Genomic DNA, 24116 nt, shown 5'->3' with positions numbered 1-24116 from the left:
GTAGAAGATAGGGCTACTAAATGAGAGTGATTTACAGAAAGGACATCAACAATCCCAAAGTAATTTGACACTGTTAATTCCTTTTCGACTGATCTGCAATTCGTCCTTGAGTGCGTTTGAAGGAGATGCATGGCACGTCTCTGCTGTCAATCACTGTTTTGACCAATCACAGTTTTACATTTCAATGGAATGATCATACATTCCAAGTGGCAAAAGACAGAAGCTGTGACTGTTAGCATTTCTTCTTTTTGGACCCAATCAGACCATAACAAATGACAAATAACTTTAAATGGTAAATGGAGAGGACTTTCGCATTGCAGAAAAAAATCTTCTAACAGGTTAAAGAAAGTTCAATGTTGAACTAATGTGATGTAAATGATGTGCCAAACTTCTGTCTTTAACATTTTTTCTATCTACCAAAAACAAAGTGAGAAATATCCAAGAAAAGCAAACTTTCTCTTTGAATAATCTATTGAATAACTGGTTGCCAGATAAAACTTCGGGGGAAAAAGTCTTTTTTTTTTTTTTAATAATTCGTAATGAAAAACCCAAATTACCCCCAAAATTGTTTCATTGCCCTGACCTACATCAACACAATAAAATAATTGCAACAGTTGCCTATTCTATTTCTTTTTTAATTCATAAAATAATTTTCTGTACTGCTTATCCTCACAATGGTCGTGGGTTGCTGAACTCTCCTCAATTGGTTGCCAGCTAATCACAGGGCTCACACTCATCCCTAGGGACAATATTCAACCTACCATTCTTTAGGATATGGGAGGAGCCTGGAGTACCTGAAAAAAAAAACCACACAAGCAAGGGGAAAACATGCAAACTCCACACAGGAAAGTCAGAACCGACCTGGGCTTGAACTGTGAGGAGACATGCTAACCACTCTTCTCCTATGTCGCCCTTCTTATATATTTTAGATGCAAAAATAGATACTGTGGGGAATAAATATATCATGAACAGTGCAAGACATCATTCAGATCAGCTAACAAGCCAAGTTTGAAAGCAAATAAGCAACTGTTGCCTTCTTTGAGTCATATACTGTGTATATGAAAAAATAGTTCAATTCTCCAGTCTCATTTACATCTGTTTACTAAGGATATGTATAATGGCAACCATGGACCAGGAAATGACATTGCTCATTGGAACATGAGAAATGTAGTTATATAAATCCAGCATGAAAACGCAAACACCCCTTTTTTTCCAAAAGTCGAGCATTCTTACTTAACTTTGATTTTATTGTACATAATATGCAAAATTGTAGCTCAAAACTGGCTGACCGAAGAAAAGATTTCCTGAGGAGATTCTTTTGGAAATTGGAACAACTTCAAAAAACATGACGGAATAGTTTGTCCTTGATGGTTGAGGTTCTACTGCATTTTCCCTTTTTAGAAAAAAAAACAAATTTCTTTCTCGCACTCTCTTTTCCACATTTACGACGACCCACCTCTAGGCTATGTAAAGCAGCATCTCGTATTTACTTGCAAATTAACTGTGCTCGCATTCCCGGAGAGGCCTCAAAGAAATTCCACACATTTGTTGCCCTGCAGACCAAATGGCCCTGAGGGAGGGGAGCCAGGGGAGTAGTTAGGGGATGGAAGGGTGGGTGAGATGAGGGAGGGGCCAGGCAATAAAGCTCACCCAAGAATTGGTAATTAATGTGTAATTCTTATGCAAATCAACAATGAGCCTGGGATTTTTTTTTACCCCCACTGCCTCCCTCCTTTTGCACAATTTCTGGTCATGCCCAGCACATAAATGAAGCAAATCACCTATAATAAAGCTTTAGTGAGGTGAGATTGGAGGTCAGATCTTTCAAATACAACACATAAACTCTATGTAGGTAGGAAGTGCTGAGAATTGTGGAAAAAAATCAGTTGTGTTGCCTTATTTTGCAAACAAAGATTGTATCATCACATAGCGGTGGTGCTTTTTTTGGTCATAAAAGACATGTACTGTACAATATATTACACTGTCACTTATTTTTTTCCTCTTGGGTCCTATAGAAAAGAAACGTAAAAAGCTGATGTTTAGGTTAATGGAAAAAAAAACCTGACAGTAATTAATTTAGGATGATTTCTATTTTATTTGCATCTATCACTGTTAATGAAGTTTTAAGCGATGAATATGAATCAAAACATGTTTTCAATTGTCACCATAACATTGAAGTGAAATTTGAGTAAAATCTCCATGTCTATTGATTTTGATTCTTTTTCATCGTGAATAAATTGCAGCGCACAACATTGCTTAAACACAAACATCTAAAGAATGAAATTTGATGATGATTTTATAATTCAAAAGTATTAGTACATCACTGCGTGGTCACTTATAATCAATTACAAGTTGAAATCATTTGACAGTTTGAGATCTACATGCCGATTATTCAAAAACAAGCAAATCTCCACCAGCATCAAAGGGCAACGTTTTATTCCAAAACGCCATGATTAAAAGAAGGGTTTGATTTTATGAAGTTTTATTCACGAGCGAAAAGAAAAACTGACTCCCGATTTGAAATACTGCACGACGCCAGCGCACCGTCCGTTGACATATTTCTCTTCGCAATCAGACATTTAACCTTTTTTTCCCACATCGACGGCTAAAACTTGCAACGAAGAACCTTTAAAAGTTGTCAGAATGTGACATTTTAGACCATTTTTGGAGAGATTTCACCAAACAAGGCGGTTGTTGCCAACTTTTCTGCTCCGCCTAAAACACTCACCTGGCAGGACCTCGCTAAAATTAACAAACACGAGTTTTCATTTCGGGAAAAACACATCGATTTAAAACATATCTGACAAAAAAATAAATCTCCTTTTCTCCCTTACCTGTCGATATCTGCCCGTAGATGCTCCCAATAGACAGGAAGAGTCCCAGCAAAAGAGAGAAAAGTGTATCCATGTTTAAGCTCGGGGTCCGGGCGAGAGTCTGAAACAGTTTTCCCCACACAAAGTTTTGCTTCTTTCGTGAGTTTCTCCGTCTTCGAGTGTCTCTGAGAAGGTTTTTATTTTTACAAAAAAAGGGAGTAATCGTGTTTATTCCTGCCTGGGTTGCCGAGTCGAGCGCTCCATGATCTCCTTTGGCTTTTCTCGCTTTCGGCTCCCAACAAGCTCACTCACTAGGAAGCCGCACTTTGAGTGAGGGGGCGCGTGCGCGACGGAGTGCTGATGAGAGAGCAACCCCGTGCACGCGCGCGGTGATGACGTCACGTTGTCAGAAAGTGCTTGATAAAACAACTTGGCAAACATTCCACTTTCATACGGTAAAGTTTGTAAATCAAACAACTAATTGTTTTCTCAATACTTCATTGATTTGAGTTTATGTCTGAATCCCAAGGCAGACAAGGGATATGGTTTTCATTTATATATTTTCTAAACTGTTTTATCCTTACAAGGGTCGCGGGGGGTGCCAGAGCCTGTCTAAACTTACTTCGGGGGGACACCCTGAATTGGTGGCCAGCCGACAGTCAACTATTCACATTCAATTTAGATTGTCCAATCAGCCAATTATGCATGTTTTTGGAATGTGGGAGGAAACCGGAGTACGCGGAGAAAACCCACACAGGCGGAATGACCTGGATTCGAACCTAGGATGCCCGAGCTGTGAAGCCGACATGCTAACCACTCTTTTGCCGTGCCGCCACAATAGTTTTTATGGGGAAAATAAACCAAATCTTTTTCTAATCTTTGTTTGTTATTGCATCATTATTTTAATTATTCTGAATGTATGTGAAACCACTATTAGTATATTTTAATTTGGATTCACAGGAGTTTTTTAAACTCAAATTTACAACAAAAATTGGAAAAGAGGATGGTTTTTACCTTGTAAATGCTTTTTCACCAATTAGGCAAAGTGGGACGTTTAAATATTTTACATAAAATGGATCTGGTTAAGTTTTTATCTTGCTAACTTTCTTGATATAAGTATACTGTTTTTGTGGAAATAGGTGGAATATATTTACTATACACCAAACATCCCATTTCCTTCTCATGTTTACTTACATTTTTGCTTTCGTGGCGGTCTGAGCTGTGAAAGTCATTCTCAATTTTTCACACATTGGCACCTTCTATCTACACTGCAGTGTTTGTTTTCGATTCCAGGGTTAGTGTATTTACTGAGCTTTTTTTTTGCTGTCATATTGTAGTGGAGATTTTTGCAGCCTCAACTCATAATTGGCAGTGGCTTTTACTTTGCTCATATTTTGTTCGACTTTTCAGAGATAGAGGAGAGAGCCATTAGTAGTCAAACTAGTACTGTATATATAAACCAAGAGCAAATTCATTTGCGTTCTCAATGGGAAAGACGAGTAGTGTTTAGGTCCAGTTCTGAAGCCTCAGCATTTAAACAGAACAGCGATGCAGAAGTGTGTTTATATTAGAAATAAATATGGGAATACTTCAGTTTGTCTTTGCTGAGTCTTTTGGAAACACACTAGGGTCTTGGGTATGCAAACTGGTGTTGGAGTCTATAAAAACGCTATGTATGCTATTCATTTCACTCAAAGAATCCAGTTTTGCAACTCATCATTCAACATGCTTTTATTGTTTGCTTGCAGACACATATTTTGTAAACTCGTCCAACAACTTTTAACTATGCTATGCAATCGTGCAAAGTAAAACCAATTTCTCAGCACTGGCTTCTCTTGTTGCAGCTCTTGTACACCTTTCAAAGTTGAAATGATGAAGTAAGGTTGAATGTTTGGGGGGTGAGGGGTGGTATGCACCATGTGGATGTGTGCAGTATTTTATTTTGATCCAAGTTCTGGCCTTGAAACTCAGCTAATCATTCTTATTCTAATATATTGCATATACTGGCAATAATATCAAAACTTTGGGCACGTAGCATGGTCTCCGGGAATTGGTTGATCTCACGTTGGAGTCTTATGATCAAAAAATTAAGCCAACTGGACCGGTTATGTTCAGCACAGTCCGTAAAATTGATGCATGCTTCCACAGTCAGGTTATATGAGTTACATAGGAGACTGCAAGCATCAAAAATGTTTTATTTTTAGGTTTTTTTGCAGTCAGGGACATATTGTGTTCAGGACTATACATGACCTTTCCTGCTTATTTCCTTCTTCTTTTTTCTAAAAAAAATGACAACAACAAGTGTATTTATTTTACTGCTTGAACTATGTTCACTGGAATGTTAAATAAAAATGTAACTGTAAAAAAACGTTTTTTTAAATCTGAAGAAGTTTGATAAAAATGTCCTTCACCTAAAAAATAATAATAATAACTTGAATTTATTTATTTATATAGAACAACTGTATGTATCAAATGCCTGGTGCGCGGATTTAAAGGGAAAATGTAACTTGCCCCCAAATAAATGCATTTTGTACATCGCTTATCCTGGTCAGGGTCGTGGGGGTGCAGGAGGCAATTGCAACTGACTTTGGATGAGAGTGAACAATACCCTAAATTACTGAGGATTTCATGCTGCCTGCGCTGAAGTCAGGCAAATCTACCATTACTCCATCAATGAATTCAAATCAGTATAATTAATTAAAAACACTTTGGGGAACTGATTGTTTGTAATAATAATGCAAGAAGATTATACATAACGAGAGTGTGTAAATTGATTTCTCTCTCCAAAACATAATGAACAGACACACACACAGGATTTACACATATATCTAAACTCCCAATCAAATGTTTTGAGATGATTCACCATTCAGTTATATAAGAAAGACTCAAAACTTTTTTTAAATTTATTTATTTTTATTTTTATTCACTGACAAGCCATAAAGAAACACAAGCTACACAAATAAAGATAGCATTGTCTCCCATCTCATCTCATTTTCTGAACCGCTTTCTCCTCACTAAGGTCGCGGGGGGTGCTGGAGGCAATCCCAGCTGTCTCCAGGGCAGAGGCGGGGGACACCCTGAATCGGTGGCCAGCTGATCGCATGGCACAAGGAGACGGACAACATGCACACTCACACCCATACCGAGGGGTAATTTAGAGTGTCCAATCAGCCTACCGTGCATGTTTTTGGAATGTGGGAGGAAACCAGAGTACCCGGAGGAAACCCACGCAGGCCCGGGGAGAACATGCAAACTCCACACAGGTGGACGTGACCTGGATTTGAACCCAGGACCCCAGAGCTGTGAGCTTGGATTGCAGTAAATACTAAAAACATGATCAATAACAACATGCTGTTTATTGGAAATGACATTAGAATAGGAAATAGTTTCTATGTTGCCTATTCAAGTATACTATACTAAATAAGTCATTATAATATTTTTGTTTGTTTTATTGTATTCCTCACAATGTCTTAGAGCACGTGTCAAACAGGCGGCCCGGGGGGCAAATCTGGCCCACCGTATCATTTTGTGTGGCCCGGGAAAGTAAATCATGAGTGCTGACTTTCTGTTTTAGGATTAAATTAAAATGAAGAGTATAGATGTATATTACATTTCCTGATTTTCCCCCTTTTAAATCAATAATTGTAATTACTTTAATCAATTTTTGTCTGTGTTTTTAGTTCAAAAATCATTTTGTAAAATCTAAAAATATATATTAAAAAAGGTAAAATAAACATTGTTTTAGATCTATAAAAAATGAATATTCAGAGCTTTTAATCCAGTTCTTTTAATCCATTTATAATAAAAACAAATCTAAATATTATATCTAAAATGGTCCGGCCCACGTGAAATCAAGTTGACGTTAAAACGGCCCGCGAACCAATCAGAGTCTGACACCCTTGTCTTAGAGTAAATAACCAATTATTTTCAAGAAGACTGACTTCAAAATGACTAATGACTCTCGTGACCATCTTTGATCCGATTCTATTATGGATAATAGAAATATGTTGAAAGGTAAACTTTTGGATTGGAAGTAAAAGCTAAATATTTGTCTGCACTTTGCGTTCCAGGACCTGCCGGGTCTTCAAGCTTGGGGCAACGCCCACTTGTCTGTTCTTCCGTTGCCATGACAATGCCTACCAATGCCAGTCCAGCACCATATAGTTGCTATGGTAACCTCCCCCCCCTCTCCCTTTTGGCCAATACCGGTGAGCCAGGTGTGTGTGCCAGCTGGTTATGACAGGTGGATGGTGGGAGTGAGTGAGTGAATGTGTGTTGTGTCTGTTTTGGAGCTGATAATCACAAACAGTGAGACGCCAGGAGATAATATAAGCCAGGGCAAAATGAAACATGGCTTATGGGTTTACCTCGGGCAGAATAGAAGTAGTGCTATATTTTTTACTCACTCCTGAACGATGACATTTAGAAGTATTCTTGCATTATTTTGGAGTGTTGTCAATGATTCGCTTCTCGCTTTGCTGCTGAAGGATCCTGATCTACGCGCCTAAAACTGCACATTTGGTGCTTTTGGTCTAGAACTGTCTTGCATGTCTGTGACGGAAGGGCAACCAACTGTTATCTGTCATTTACTCCTCAAGACTGGTTTATTTTTAGCATGAAAAAAGGACCAGCCATTAACTTACATTAAGAATAACGCTCAGTTTCTTTCAGCAGTTGTTGTTGTATGAAAACTTTTTAGCTTTTTCATAGGGATAAAATTATGTCTTGAACATTGAATTTTAATGATCATTTTCCAGACCCAAGTCCTTGGTTTGGTTTCTTCTGAAACCTTATTAGTTCAAATTTCCATGCTGGGTCAGTTGAAACAAAATCCTGTACCCACTTTTCCCTCTTTGGACACCCTTGGTTTAACAATCCAAATTAAAATGATAAGAAACTTTGAATTGTGGAACTTACAATGCATAAATCATAAGATAAATGCCAGGTAATCATTTGACTGCATATAGAAAAGTTCGACCATGATACTTGTCCTTGAGGTCCGCGTTGTATTCTCTTCAATGACCTATTTTCTATATGCACAACATAATGTAAAGGTTGTAAATCCACAATTACTGAATATATTTGAATGAAAAACACTTAAACCACAAAATAATCAAATAAAAACCAATACGTATGAGTGTCATTGAGTTTGCTTTCTTTAGGTGCATGAGGAAATCATAATCAACTGTCTAACCATTAGAGAACGTATTTACTAAAATTTCTTAGATAGAATAAAATGAAATTTTGTTAATCCTGGAATTAACAAAAATCCTCACGTCGCACAAAAGTTAGAGTTTAACAACAGACCAATAGTAATGATTTGCAACCAAATTTTGGGGAACAGGAGGCCTGACCGCAACTTTTTAATATGACTTTTGTTACTGAGAACAGCTTCACAAAGTGGCAGTCTAATCCTGAATAAAACCCTGGGATTGGTTTCTCACCCTCGACCATTGACCTCCGCCCTGACAAAGTGTAGCCTGTTTCTGCAACTAACTTAATTTTTTTTTTACCATAAGCAATGCAGCTTTTAAAATTCCAGTTTTATTTTAACAAAACCCTTGTACGCATACGTTTACCCTTCCTACAATGCCTCATCTGTTACAAGATGAACTCTCAACAGTTTTTTACAGCTTTTATCATCATCATTGTTGTGCGTGGACATTGCTTGCCCACTCAGTTGCCCTTGTACAACAACATCAGATGGCCAAGGGGGTAAACTTAGTCCAAGGATTAGATAATCATGTATTTTTTTATGTATATTTCAGTTGTCATAAACAAGGACAAACATGTCTACTGAATAAATATCTTACCGTTGCTCTTGTGTTGCGTTGCAGCAAACAGAAGTGCCAGTGTGTCTAGCTGATACTAATTTGTAATAATAAATCTAGCCTTGGCTACTTCTATTGAGATTGTGGAGCTTACAATGCATACTTAGCTACATTTCAAGGGTGAGGTTACAATAGAACACTTTATCTAAATTATTGCATCCCATGGAGCTGTTGATATTCATATCAAAATTGTCTTGTTTGCTGAGTAAGTGTGAGTTCTGTGATATACAACCCTGTTTTTTCCCCTCAATCTTTTAACATACTCAAAATTTGAACACAGATACATAAATGACCCGATAATTCCACAAAATCTTTCCAAGGAGAGTATCCACATATTTGAAAAAAAGCCAATAATTCCTGCAAAAGGCAGCAGACAGGTGGAGAATATCTGCCATATTTTATAGTGCACTATTTGGAATATTTTAAAATATATTAAAGAAATGTGCAGTAATTTACTCTAAACTTAAAGTCCTGCAGGGATGAATTCAGAGATTACTTCATTTGGAGACCACCTTTAGGCAGATGATATTCTTACACAGTATGGGTATCCTAAATTGAAGACTCCCCAGGTTCAGCGTTGATCCATCTAATTTATATTGCGTTATACAACAGCTAAAGGATGAATTCAAACCAATAGACGTGCATTTAACTTGATTAAAACTACAATCACAACTAGCTTTACTGAAGATGTATTTATGAATACTTCCAGCCTACTAAAACAAGAACTTTAGGCTGGTTATCAAATATCTCAAACGCTCAAGTGCTTTTCCATACCAAACTAAAAGATGCCATGTATTATATCAAGCCAATTGCGTGACTGTTTGATGAAGCAATCCTCTATTACTAAAGATGTTGCAACGTTGATTGCTTTGATGCGCTACATCATGCTTTCTAATCCATCTCGTTTTCTGCTGAATCCGAGCGTGTGCTTCCAGACGATGGATCAATGAATGCAATGATGTTTTTATAACTGCAGGCGTAAGATGTAGCATGCGTCACGCCGCTCCCTCATCAAGTGTTGGTTCAAGCACACAGGGATGTTGATTTAGAAGGCGTGCGGCCAGTGCTGAATGTGAAAAGATGTGCTTGATTTGCCACATGAATTAGCCGAATCGTGTGAAAATGGATGAATAATTCCCAAAGTCAAACTAAGTGTATAACTTGAAGCCAATGTATCGTTCTTATGATGCGTCTTGATCACACAAACTATATTTTGGGGACAGAAAATACAAGTTGAACGACAAACAGGAGTTGGAATTTGAGCTGCTATCTTGCCTGCCATCACATTAGGTCTAGTTAGTAGGATTCTAAATAATGAGTAGACTAAAAAAATAACCTGAAATTTAATCAAAATATATTTTTGAATGGGTAAATGTTATTAAAGTAGCAGTAGGCAGCACACTGTCTTCTTTGTTACCATGTTTGCTTCCCTGGGTTCAATTCTCAAACTAGGTCCTCTTTGTGGATTAAAGCTTTGTGTTTTCAGGTTGTACCTTCCTCCTACTTTATAAAACCATCTATATTAGTTTAATTGCTAAATATTTAATGTATGAGCAGTAATAAAGAAAAACACATCGCAATCTAATGTCTGTCTAGTATGCCTGCTTTCGACTGGTTGTGTTTGGGGTTACATTTTTCAATTTTTCAGTAGACTTTTCACCTTTTAAAATACTGGTTAGACTTTTAGAAAGTTGGATTTGGTAGAGGTTTGACAAAAAATATGAACTGAGTTGATCTTTGAACTCAGAAATCTCAGCTACTCGGCCAGACGCACTGTAATTCAAAATCAATATGTGGGTTTTGACAGACTACGGTGTAGTCCCTGAAGGTCTGAAGAATATTGGCTGAAAACTAGGGTGGTCGAGTGCTGAAAAACATGAACACCCCTGACCTCAGCTGTCTTGGGTCAAACGCCTTTCAAGGAAGCAAGTTTTTTTCTTCCCCTCACAATCTTATCACCTATTGTGGGTAAACATGAGCTAAATGACCGAGAATCCACACAATCTTGCTTGGTTTTCAGGAACTTCGAAGAAACGACCATTTACAATACACAAAAACACTTAAAATGTCTTTGTCTTAGAAGTTTTAAAGACATGGTTGCAAAAAAGTGTAGACCAGAAACCCACCAATGAGACAGATCTCACCATTTCTGAGACCAGAATTAGTATTTTGTGAAGAATGCCAGTGTGTTTATTCAATTATCACATCTTTTTTTCTTTTAAAGCAAAAAATGCAAATTGTACTTTTGTTTATTAATAATCACTGCAAATTTCAAAGCTGATTTTTTCCTCAAAGACACAATGATCCACTACAACCTGAATTTGGGGTTAGAAGGGTTATTAATTGTCATTGATGGTGTGCCAGAAAGAACATAAAAAATGGCCTTATGCTTCTGTTTGCTCTTGCCAGGGGATGTGTGCGTGTCACCATAAATTTTCGAGTGTTTTCCCGTAGCGAGCAAGAGAGGTAAATTCATATCAGACTGTTTTTGCCAAAGGGGTGGTAATTAAGGCAGTTTTTAATAACTATGCTTTATAATCATTTAGCGCTGATGATGCATGAAGACTAACACACACACGCATATGAAAATAACACACGTGATCATCTCTTGAGGCACAAATGAATTCAGATGTGATAGGCACTGGAGCTGAACTAAAGGGTAGCGGAGTGATGGATGGATGGATAAGGAGGCAGGAAGTTCAAGAGATAGAAAGGCGGTAAAAGTTTGACGCGAAATAATCATTGTTGCATGACAGTATTGTGCTGCATAGATCATTTATCACCAGTGTGCTCGGGGAATATATTATTTGTCCACCGGAGTGCTGTTTTTATTTAGTAGTTCTCATCGTGGCAGAAGGCAAATATGCAGGATTTTTTGGGCACAAAAAACTGTGTCTGTTATTGCGTGAAATCTGTTTATTATGGGTGGTGTAAACTCAAAATAAAATGAATAAGGTCAAATGATCACAACATTGCAAACACATTTAAACAGTAACACTAGCATGTAGTTATTGTATCGTGCTCAGGGTCAGTTTCAGAGTAGATAAACATTCAGATTTAGTTTGTCTAGTGCACAGGTGTCAAAGTGGCGGCCCGGGGGCCAAATCTGGCCCACTGCCTCATTTTGTGCGGCCCGAGAAAGTAAATCATGAGTGCCGACTTTCTGTTTTCGGATCAAATTCAAATGATTATAGATGTACATTACATTTCCTGATTTTCCCTTTTTTTAAATCAATCATTGCAGTTTTTTAATCCAATTTTTTTCTTTAGTGTTTTTAGTTCAAAAAGCATTTTGTCAAATCTAAAAATAAATATATACAAATATTTTCCGTTTTCCACTTTAAAAAATATTTTGTTTCCATTTGAAATAAAAAAACATGATTAAAAGACATTTTCCATGACTAAGAAAAAAAAACTCAAATAAACAGTGTTTTAGATCTATAAAAACAGACTATTTAGGGCTTTTCATCCAGTTCTTTTAATCCAATTTAGAAAAAAAAAATCTAGATATTAGATCTAAAATGGTCCGGCCCACATGAAATGGCAATGACGTTAATGTGGCCCGTGAACCAACCCGAGTTTGACACCCTTGGTCTAGTGGATAAATTGATAAGTGTGGAGTCACTAAAAGAAAGAATTCAAGTAGTCAACACCATTTGAACACAGTGGATTTGTCTTTATGATGTGAGGGTTACACAACCAGGACAGTTCGTACTTGGCAACAAACACAGGCCAAATATGGATATAATCTGCGTTGCAGTTTGCGAGTCTGAGCAGGACGCTCCCGTTTCTTTACTGCTCACAGGTTTGGACAGGTACTGAGCGAGGGAGCGCTGAGTGAATTGGTTGCTGAGATGGGTCATTAGCTTTTGGCCCTCAACATCGATCTGCAGGCGGAGAGCGAGGCGAAAGGGAGCAAGCGCCGATCGACGCCGTCGTACCATTTTAAATTAAGACGATCGGGTCGAAAATCAAAGAATGAATGGAATAGCTCCAACAGGTTGGGCCAGGTTAAATTGATCAAACTGTCCAGAATGCTTTGTTTTGACTTAATGTCAAGGGTGTAGTAAGTGTCCTTGATGGGGCAGATGTTTTGTGAATGACTATTATTAGATTGTTTAAGCAAGCCCAACCTTTTGTTATTAGTGGTAAATTTATCTAAAGCTATGAAGGTGTTTTTTGTTCTTTAACATTGAGTTTTTTTTTCTTGTACTCTGCCATTGACATTATTAGAAGTCCTGTGTTACATGGGAAAGGCGGCAATAAGTAAGTTTTAAGTTTTCAAACCTGACTGTAATCAGCCTCTATATCTGAAAGGTGGCTTTTACTGTATGTTCATCGTTATTTTGTCTTTCCCGTTAACTTTTGTAGGTGTAGTTTCAGTAAAACTCCTCAGGTTTAACAGAATAACAAAGCCAAGATTGACAGTTAGCCTGCTGTCAGTGTGGCAACGAGAGCTTGAGAATGACTGACAGCCTGACACCACCTCTGTTAAACCTTCTGTCTCGAGATTTTGATTTTCTTCAGGTGTGTGGCTTCTAAAAATCTAATTTGATGTACTTCACAAGATGGGGCCAAAGACGGGCTGATTTTTCAAAGTTCCATTTTACCAATGTACCACTGTAATACTGTATCGGGGTGTGGCAAAGAAGAAGAAACCATCAAAGTGCAGGAAACAAGAGGGCCAGGTAGGAGGGGTACTCGGACGTTTCGTCGAAAGACGTTTGGTCCCCGGACGTTTGGTCCCCGGACGTTTGGTCAACCGGACGTTTGGTCGACCGGATGTTTGGTAGAACGGACGTTTGGTAGAACGGACGTTTGGTCGTGGGGTTGTTACTGTTGAAACCAGCTCTCAAAATTATAATCATTAGAGAGAGAGAGAGAGAGTTTAATATCTAAATATCTAATATCAAAATATCAACAGTAACCTCTGTCATAATTTGACAGCGAGCGAACCTGGCGACCAAACGTCCGTTCTACCAAACGTCTGTTCTACCAAACGTCCGTTCGACCAAACGTCCGGTCGACCAATCGTCTGGTCGACCAAACGTCCGGGGACCAAACGTCCGGGGACCAAACGACTTTCGACGAAACGTCCGGTCACGGGTAGGGTATGCTAATATAAGTGTTTTAATATTGAAAAAGTCCAAAAAGACATTGGAAACAAAAATATTATTATAACCATTGTCCTGAAAGAAGAACAAGACTGACAATGAAACAAAGTTGAGTTAGATTTTCTTCCAAACTCCATGAAACCAGCAACAAGGATTATTTAGTTCTCACTTTGCCCAATGACAGAGCTCAATTAACAACCAATTCTGAGAAAGAAGAGGATTGAATGTCATTCTAATTAATTTACTTGCAATGTTCTTGTTGAAAAATGAACGGAAAAGCTCTCAGACTCAGTATTCAGATGAGGCGGAGGCTGTCCTTAATCACTTAAAATGATTCAGTTTCCATTGGCATTCTCTTCTTCACTTATGTATGTTTAATTGTCCTCTTCAGTTTCTCATTCTACTCTTACAAGCACTCAGCCACTCACAACATCTTTGTAAACTAATACATTGTCTTTGCATGAAGCTTTAGTATGTCTATTTACATTGATGCACATTGACTGAAACAAATCAGTCCACTGCACTCAATCCCAGCAACATCTTCACAGTCTTAATGATCTGTGACATCACTCTCTTGCCATTCTAACGGTCCGTGACATCACTGCGTCCGTGCTTGCTTGATTAAAATGCTGGCAGCCTTCAGGAAGTCGAAATAAGATCCCAATCCAATCACGGCTCGCCTTAATGGCATTAGGAGCCGCCATTGGCTTGCTGCTTGCGCTGTAATGTGATTAGCGCCGAAGTAGTTTGATGTTAATAAGATTTGCTCTTATTGGTGTCTGATCATATCATATCACTTATGCATGTGCACTTACACACACACACACACACACACGTACACACACGTTCACACAAACCTAAGCAAAAGGTGAACGTGCACATGTCAATATGTATTCAAGCATTGCATTACAATAAAAGGAAATTCAAAAGAGAACTGTAGAACAGGAATCAAACCCCCCAAAGTATTAGAGCAGGGAGTTTGAGGGTAGAGGAATGGAGATTTGTTCTTTGTATTACACGTACATTGTATTTCTGTGGTCACTCATGCTGAAATGAAGAGACAAAACAAACAGATAGATCCCAGTAGAGACTTCATATATTCCCCATCACATCTTAAGTAGGCCATGTCTTTCCACTTATTATAATCTATTTAAAAACCAGCCAAGAAAATACTGGGAAATTTGACTAATACTACAATGAAAGTAATTTTGCAATGAGTGAGTGTCGTGATTGATGATTAAAAAAACACACATACGTGACATGCACTTTCAAGGTGTATCCAGTGATGTCCTCATCTAATGCCTAAAGCATCCTCAAAAGATTCAGAGAATAAATATATCTTTGCTTCCAATGATAATAACATTAACTTAATAAGACGGTACTCGGTCGTTTGGTCGTTTGGTCGCCGGTCTTTTAGTCGCCCGGAAGGTTATTGATAATTACCATTTAAATCGTTGCTCAAATTCCTGAATTATTATTTAGTCATACTTAATGCCCTGTTAATTATTAGGCTAAAGAAAAGCTCCAAATTTCCCGTACTTTTATTGTGTTTTGCTGGAGAACTTGTTAAGACCCTGACTGACTTAGCTTCTTAAAGGGACAACGCATGTACATACAAACTCTTATACACTCATACGTCCGCTCAGTGAAACTGCTCAGGGCCATTGTTGGCTTTTATTGATGCGTAGACCATGTTGTTTTACCTTGTTTTGTCGCCGGTCTTTTGGTCGCCCGTTGTTTGGTTCTGGGCGATCAAAAGACCGCGACCAAAAGACCGGCGACCAAAAGACGGTGACCAAAAGACCGGCGACCAAACGACCGCACACGTAAATAAGACCGTCAGTTCCACGAGTGTTGTATTAAAACCCTCTATCATTGTAGCAAGAATCCTCCTATATGATCCTAGGAACACAAAGGATACTTATGAGAAGTTTTTAGGAATATAGTGAAATTTAGTGGTTTACAACTATATGATATTCATAGTCAGTTTTTTTCTAGCTTCTAAAACTCTTGTTTTCTATTACCACATCGCCCAAATAATGTTAAACCCCAATTTGTCTTTCCTCTTTAAAAAATACTTGCTTGATGCTACAATGATTTGGAGACCATATTAATTGTTTAATAGTTGATCCTTGTATGAGGGCCCTAGTAACCACAGTAAAACAAGTATGTGCAAGGTTCCTTTATTTTCTGTGAGTTGGAAATCCATCTGCTCTTTTCACTATTTCTGAGACCTTATAATTAATCAAGCATGCAATTAGAGTAGAGATTAGAAAGAAGGAGAGTATAAAACTTGGTGCTGTGGGAGCAAGACAAAGGAAAGTCGCAAGAAAAGGTGTGTTTCTCTTGAAAGGTGATAATAAGGAGACCTTAAAGTACAAATGAATATGTCGGCACCCACGACCTCCTCATTCTTATTGTTTTTTTTTCCCCTGCAGACCCTGCCTTCCTGTTCTATCTTTTGCTTGGCTAGTAAGGGAGAACGACATGTCGAAACAATGCTATAGTTCTTCTGACACCTTTCCTCCTCCTTCCTGTCCAGCCCCATGAACGCGACTGACTTTTTAGTTTTTCTACTCTCGTAAATGTACAACCCTAGACACACCAACCCAGTAGTTTTTTCCCCACACCAACATTAATTCCAGTTTGTTATCAGACAGTAGGATTTGATAGGCCTGCTCTTCACCACTTGAAATGTCACTTATTATGCTAATAATACACTTTTTTTTTAATGTTAAAAGCCACTGTGTTGTTCAAGACAAGTTCAAATCAAATCTTCTGCTCCACTCCCATTACAAAAAAAAAAACCACTCACTTGCGTAAAGGAGAGATAACACAGAGCACAGAAAGAATCAAGCTAAAACAAGTGTGCTTCTCAACTTCACAGCAGTAAAATACAGATCCGTCCTCATGTTACTGACAACTAATGTCTGGGTTATTTAAAAAAAACATTCCACAATGCGTTACCCCACTAAGAAGAATGTGAAATCAAAATAAAGACAAAAAAGGAAATTCTTGAAATTGCAGCAAGTCATCATTTGCTTAAGGACAAGCTATGTTTGACACAATGTTGGCCATTTGTGTTTTTTATATTTATTTTGTATATAATCTTGTCAATCATTCATTTTCCGAACCGCTTATCCTCATAAGGGTCGTGGAGGGTAATCGATGGCCAGCCAATTGCAGGGCACAAAGAGACGGACAACTATTCACGCTCACACTCATACCTAGGGGCTATTTAGAGTGTTCAACTAGCCCCCCATGCATGTTTTTTGGATGTGGGAGGAAACCAAAGTACCCATAGAAAACCCACACAAGCCCAGGTCGAACATGCAAACTCCACACAGTGAGGACTCGAATCCTTGACCCCAGAACTGCGACACCCTCACCCGCACTAACCAGCAGATCAATCATGTTGGGCTTTTTTTCAGGTGTTTGGCATCTCACAGCATGCTTGACCACAGACTTGACAGATCTGTTCTCTGTCAAAAAATAAAAACATACGCCTGCTGTGTGTTTTGCTTATTCAACTTGTGGTGGTGTTTTAAACACTTAATGATGAAACACTTCCTTTTTTTACGCGAATAGTTGACATGCATAATTCAAACTCACTTTCATTTATTTTATATGAACTTCGATTACAGGATTTTTATTATATGCATGTGTCTATATGACTGACTGATAATGTTACACATAAATTTTAAATAACTTTGAGCAAGTGGTGGGAAACAAGCTGGAACGGAATAGATTTTTTTGTAAAGACAGTCACTGGTTGATTTAAGTAATCTTGGGGCAAATTCAAAATAAATGACTCAGATTTAGACTTTTACAAGCTTGACCTTTTATTCAGACTCCATGCCGAGAATACACAAAGGCCTGTTATGTGTGTTTGTGTGTATACACACACCAGATGGGCAATAAAAGACACAGGGAATAAATCTTCAACACATTACATCATACTAATTACTGATTAATAACCAATAGACTGCATTCCCTATTGTTTGTTTCTTGTCTCACGCACATGAATACACAAGTTTGTATAGCTATGTACCTATTATGGGAATTTTCATTAGAAAAATGAATTCATATGACGTCTTATAATTGTGGTTATTTCCAAATAATTGCAGCCATGATTGCACTTTAAAATGTGTGTCTTTTCGTTAATAGACGGGAGTATGGGCTTTTATTATCACTCTCAAAACATCTCCGTTAAAGTGAAGTGACTTATTTTTTTACTTATTTATATGGTATAGAACAAATATACCTATGCAAAATGCTTTCAACTAACATGGCAGCTGCTCGCACATTAAAACTCAGCAAATGTTGCCTTGTGAGTCTTAATTTTGTAACTTGGAACAGGATAAAATAATAATTTTGAACTATGAGCCACATAGCGCTTAAAGCAAGGGTGTCAGACTTTATATATTTTTAGATTTTACAAAATGATTTTTGAACTAAAAACACAGAAAAAAAATGATTAAAAAATTACAATTATTGATTTAAAAGGGGGAAAATCAGGAAATTTAATATACATCTATACTCTTCATTTTAATTTGATCCTAAAACAGAAAGTCGGCACTCATGATTTGCTTTTCTGGGCCACACAAAATGATGCAGCGGGCCAGATTTGGCCCTCGGGCCGCCACTTTGACACATGTGGCTTAAAGTTTAAAGACATGTGCACATCTAGCAACCTTTTTTGGTAAATTACCATTATGAAAAAAACTTATAAATAACTTTAGTGTGCACTTTAGTGACTTGTCAAAAGCAAAATAATAGTTATTTTTGCCAAGGCGGAGCTGTTGACCACAAGTCTAACTTTTAATGACATTCTGTCATGCTTCTATTATTTCATAAAACTTATTCCTATTCATACAAAATCTATCTGAACTATAATCTATTTGATTTAAAGATATCCTCCTCCAGCAAATATGGAGGATACACTGAAAAGTTTTCAGTGAAAACTGTCATGTGCTTCCACTTAGGGGCTTTTAGCTGACATACCCCCCCAAAAAATTGCACATACAAAACCAATTTTCTTTGCGGTTCCGACTCATTTTTGCATTAAGTGTTGTCTCAATCGCTATAATTAATCTTCTTTATACTCATATTCAACACTGTCTCACGATTCCTCTTTTCATCACTCCCGTCTGTGCTATCTTGCTCACTCATGTGATCGCTTTTAAGGCAACTCAAAGGAAAAAAACAACAATAAAGAGGAAAAAGACATTAATTGTTCAGCTTGAGTTCACAAGAAAATGTGCTGGTTTAATTAACATGTTTTCAGTCCAGGCTTTATCCAATCCGAGAATAAACAACAGGAAAACATTCCGTCCCTGTATAAAAGAAATGCCACCTGTCAATTTCCATAAAAAAGCCCCAATTAATTAAAAAAAATGAAAGTTTTAATGGAATTCATAGTGGTCTTCACACAGAAAATGAAAAGACCTTCAAAGCACTTTGGAAAATATTGGGAGGAAACTATTGTGCAATGATTTTAACAGGAGTCATAATAACAATAATAAAACAGCACTTCTAAATGTAATTATACCAGATTTAGCTGGTAATATCAGCTGTCTCAAACATCTGGAGGGAGCTTATATGTGACCTCTTGGCTCAAAATGACTCTTGTAAACAACCTCATGTTTGGTATTTGTATGAATATTCGAATATTTTATTGTGCCTTAATACTAAGTGATGGACTGAAATCATGTAAAACTTTAATTAGGTTGAAATATTTACAATTTCAGTAATAAGTAACATTCAGTGTGCTGTATGTTCAATTAAGTCATTTGTTATTTTGTTTAGACGTTTTTTTGTTATGATTTTGAAGCTAAAAAAATAATTGGTCAAAGCTGAACAGGGTCTCGGGGTAACTCTAAATCACCGGTGTCAAAGTGGCGGCCCGGGGGCCAAATCTGGCCCGCCGCAGCATTTTGTGTGGCCCGGGAAAGTAAATCATCAGTGGCGACTTTCTGTTTTAGGATCAAATTAAAATGAACAGTATAGATGTATATTAAATTTCCTGATTTTCCTCATTTTAAATCGATAATTGCTATTTTTTAATCCATATTTTCTTTGTTTTTAGTTCAAAAATCATTTTTTAAAATCTTAAAAATATATAAAAATATTTTCTGTTTTCCACTTTAATATGGAACAAAATGATTAAAAGAGATTTTCCCTTACTAAGAAAAAAAGCATTGTTTTAGATCTATAAAAAAACTGAATATTCAGGGCTTTTGATCCAGTTCTTTTAATCCATTTATATAAAAAAAATCTAAATATTATATCTAAAATGGTCCGGCCCACGTGAAATCAAGTTGACGTTAAAGCGGCCCGCGAACCAACCCGAGTCTAAATGATACATTATGGTGAAAATAAAGGAATCTGACTGAATACATTGTTTTACTTCTTCATACACCTTTTTTAAACAGAATTCTGTATTAGATAAACTGTTAGTAGTAGAGTACCAACACTGCCACAGCAAATTATAATAGCTTTTATGTTTTGTATGTGTATACAGATGTAGGTTATACATTTTTTCCATGTTCAAATAATATGATAAGAAAATCTTTTTAATCTAACAAAGGAAACACATTAATAGCATCCATACATGATCATTTGTTATGATGGTGTTTAGCAGGGAGACAACACGCGGCAACTGTGTGTGATTTAAGGAGGAACGGTGACCATTTTATATAAATGGAAACTATGGTCATTAGTCAACATAATAGACAGAACCCTGTTTGCGTTTGGGAAGTGAGTATGTGGCCTCCAACTTGATCATGCAATATTAGCTCTCTAATAGACAAAATCCAAAAGTGCTGAGGTGTACTTTTCTCACCCCTCAACTGGACTATCTATCTCAGTAACTGCTCCTGCTTGTGGAAGCTTCTATTTTTCTCCAGGAAATTACCATAGACCCCCAACTTTCCTATGGAATGAGCACATTAGCCTTATCTATATGGTCTGCCAATTCCAGTTCATAGCCTCTTTTAAGTGTTGAAAAAAAACATTTAGTTGAGTCATTAGTGTGACAATTACACCGAGTGTCTCCTTTGTGTATGTTAAGAGGTCATGTTAGAATTTTCATCTTCACTCCTGAAACTATTCAACTTTACACTGGAGTGTTGTAAAATTTAATGCAAATCACTAATTCGAATACATTTCCCACAGTTTTCAGTGCCGGCTAGCCATTTAATAAATATCCTATATGCATTCACATATATATGTGAATACGCAGATACACAAAAAAGGATGATCTGGGCTCTTGTTAGTGAACCGGATTAGGACAACAGATGCAGAAGAGTAATAGAACTAATGACTGAAACATAACATGCACGCGCAAATACATTCATACCAGGCTGTTGTGTATGAGCACATGTAATGTATGTGTGTCAGCTCTGCATATGATCTGGATTTGATGCTATTAAGTATAATCAGCATCTGTCTGACCACACTACAGCTGCTGCATGCAACACAATGGACTAGACCAGAAATGTCCCGAAATGAAGGTCCTTTGAGGCTTTAACAGGCTGATTGTGAATGAATAAAAAACATCTGACTCATACATATACCAGATGCCTGTCCTTTCATCCATAGCACATTATTTGTAATGACACTTAATTTTTTGGGGTGGAGCGAATCAATGCTCTTTCCTTGTTATAGCACTCACAAAATAAACCAAAATGTGTATTTGTATAAACTTTAAAACAGCTGTTTTTACCATGGAGTTAGCGTAATATACTCACAAGACCCCTTTACTAATAATGTGTTGACACTAAGTACTCTTTACAAACTACTAACAGTTTTTTCAACGCAAATAATATTTTTAAATTAATAAATATAATAATTTAAAAAAAGTTTGGTAACAAGGGTGAGCTGCAACTTGAACCATCATTTATGTTATGATTCGTCTTGAGGAGGGAAGTGCTGGTGTGCAAACTTAAGGTTTAATAGAAAAACAATAGAAAAACGCTTACGGTCACAAGTCAAAGTGAACCACTAGACCACATGTGTCAAAGTGGCGGCCCGGGGGGCGAAATATGGCCCGCCGCATCATTTTGTGTGGCCCGGGAAAGTAAATCATGAGTGCCGACTTTCTGTTTCAAATTAAAATGAAGAGTATAGATGTATATTAAATGTCCTGATTTTCGCCCTTTTAAATCAATAATTGTAATTTTTTAATCATTTTTTTCTGTTTTTAGTTCAAAAATCATTTTGTAAAATCTAAAAATATAAAAAAAGCTAAAATAAACATTGTTTTGGATCTAAAAAAACTGAATATTCAGGGCTTTTAATCCATTTATAAAAAAATCTAAATATTATATCTAAAATGGCCCAGCCCACATGAAATCGAGTTGACGTTAACGCGGCCCGCGAACCAACCCGAGTCTGACACCCCTGCACTACACCATCAGCTAGTGGGGGAAATCTGGGTACACAAAACAAAGCAAAGTATAAAAAAAGGTTCTTATGTAAATGCAGTGTTTGTATTAATAAATATGCAATAAGATCAATATGCGCAATGTTGTACAATTAAATTGTAAATATTATTTTTCGGAGATTAAAATAGCACCGATAGGTGAAATGACGCATATTTTTCTGGTGGCTTTCTATGAAGAGATGTGCTCCACATCTGCTTATCCTCAGATCGTAGCGCTAAGCTGTGAGCCTAGCATAATTCTTTTAATTATCAGAATGCTCTCATTATGATGCCACTCAAAATGGTCATTTTCTTGTTTATATTTGTTTAACCACGTTGGGCTGACTGGCTGTAGATTTTTGATGAGTTGCCTCAGCTGAAATTTGGGGTGCTGGTGTTGTAACAACCAAAAAAATCCTTTCGAAATACAAGATGATGGGCCCAATAACCTATAAGTATTTAAATCAGCCTGCTTTAAAAGTACATGGTTTGGGATGGAGAATCAATCTTTGGAGGCTGCGTGGTGAGCTGATTGCAATATCTGGCAGTGTCACAGCGAAGTGGGTTACAGCCAAAGGAGTTATGAATGATGAGGAGTAGGTGGAGAGGCAAAGGGCTGGAAATTGCTGGAGCTGTGGACAGGTACGCTTAGATAAAGCTATGTCCTGCCAAGCATGACTTTGCAGATGAGTTAACTTGACGAATGAGTAAGCACAGACGAGGGGGACGAGTGGGATGTTAATATTTATAACTGACAACCTCACCGGAGTAAGTTATACTCATGGACCAGCCAACTTACATCCTTTACACTGGAATAAAAATCAACAAGAATACATATGTTTTTGGTTACTAAGTATAATATATTTCTTGAGATGTACAGAATGATTCTCTAATTAGGAAAAAAGATTTCACATACCTAATAAAGTTTTAGAGTAGAATCATTTAGTCTATAGTTTGTCTATAGGTTGATAAAAATCCACCTAAAAATAGTCAATTTAAAAATGTATAAAGCCACTTTCTTCCACATGAGAATGCTAAGCCACTCTTTTCAGCATTATTCTGTCATCAAGAAATTTTTATAATAAAGAATGAGTCACCACTAATCAATACACTACTTGTCAATATCTCCAAGCCCTTATGCAAGTTCAACCGGTGGCACTACTCTCCTCTTATCTTAGTGTACTACTTACTTCTACTACGACGACTACTACTGCTACTACGACTACTACTACTGCTACTACTACTACAACTACTACTACTACTACTGCTACTACGACTACTACTACTGCTACTACTACAACTACTACAACAACTACTACTACTACAACTACTACTACTGCTACTACTACTACAACTACTACTGCTACTACTACAACTACCACTACTACTACTGCTACTACGACTACTACTACTGCTACTACTACTACAACTACCACTACTACTGCTACTACTACTGCTACTACGACTACTACTACTGCTACTACTACTACAACTACTACTACTACTACTACTACTACTAGTACTGCTACTACAACTGCTACTACTACTGCTACTACTACTACAACTACTACTACTGCTACTACTACAACTACCACTACTACTACTGCTACTACTACTACTGCTACTACTACTGCTGCTACTACTACTACAACTACTACTACTACTACTACTATTACTACTACTGCTACTACTACTACAACTACTACTACTACTACTATTACTACTACTACAACTACTACTACTACTATTACTACTACTACTACTAATACTACCACTACTACTACTACTACTACTACTACTTCTACTACTACCACAATTACAGCTATATTTTAGGCTTGTTCCGCCACCGCAAATCAACATTTTCCACTTCACCCTCTCCTTTGCATCATCCTATGTCCACATTAGCCACCTGTGATATATTGCAAGCACTTCT

General features: G+C 37.3%; 1 protein-coding gene across 16 annotated transcripts in view; it reads right to left on the bottom strand.

The window, feature by feature from the left end:
* ptprk (protein tyrosine phosphatase receptor type K) overlaps positions 1–3130 on the bottom strand; it is a 75252-nt gene extending 72122 nt beyond the window's left edge. For all 16 annotated transcript variants that reach the window (XM_077586532.1, XM_077586535.1, XM_077586534.1 and 13 more), the window contains exon 1: positions 2835–3130. In XM_077586532.1, the coding sequence (XP_077442658.1) occupies positions 2835–2907 (73 nt within the window). In that variant the 5' untranslated portion in view covers positions 2908–3130. The remainder of the gene's footprint in view (positions 1–2834) is intronic.
* Between the last annotated feature and the right edge of the window lie 20986 nt (positions 3131–24116).

The sequence above is a fragment of the Stigmatopora argus genome, chromosome 19, assembly GCF_051989625.1.
Source record: "Stigmatopora argus isolate UIUO_Sarg chromosome 19, RoL_Sarg_1.0, whole genome shotgun sequence".
Classification (NCBI taxonomy): Eukaryota; Metazoa; Chordata; class Actinopteri; order Syngnathiformes; family Syngnathidae; genus Stigmatopora; species Stigmatopora argus.
Note: the sequence above shows the minus strand (reverse complement) of the source record. Positions and strands in the feature narration are given on the sequence as shown.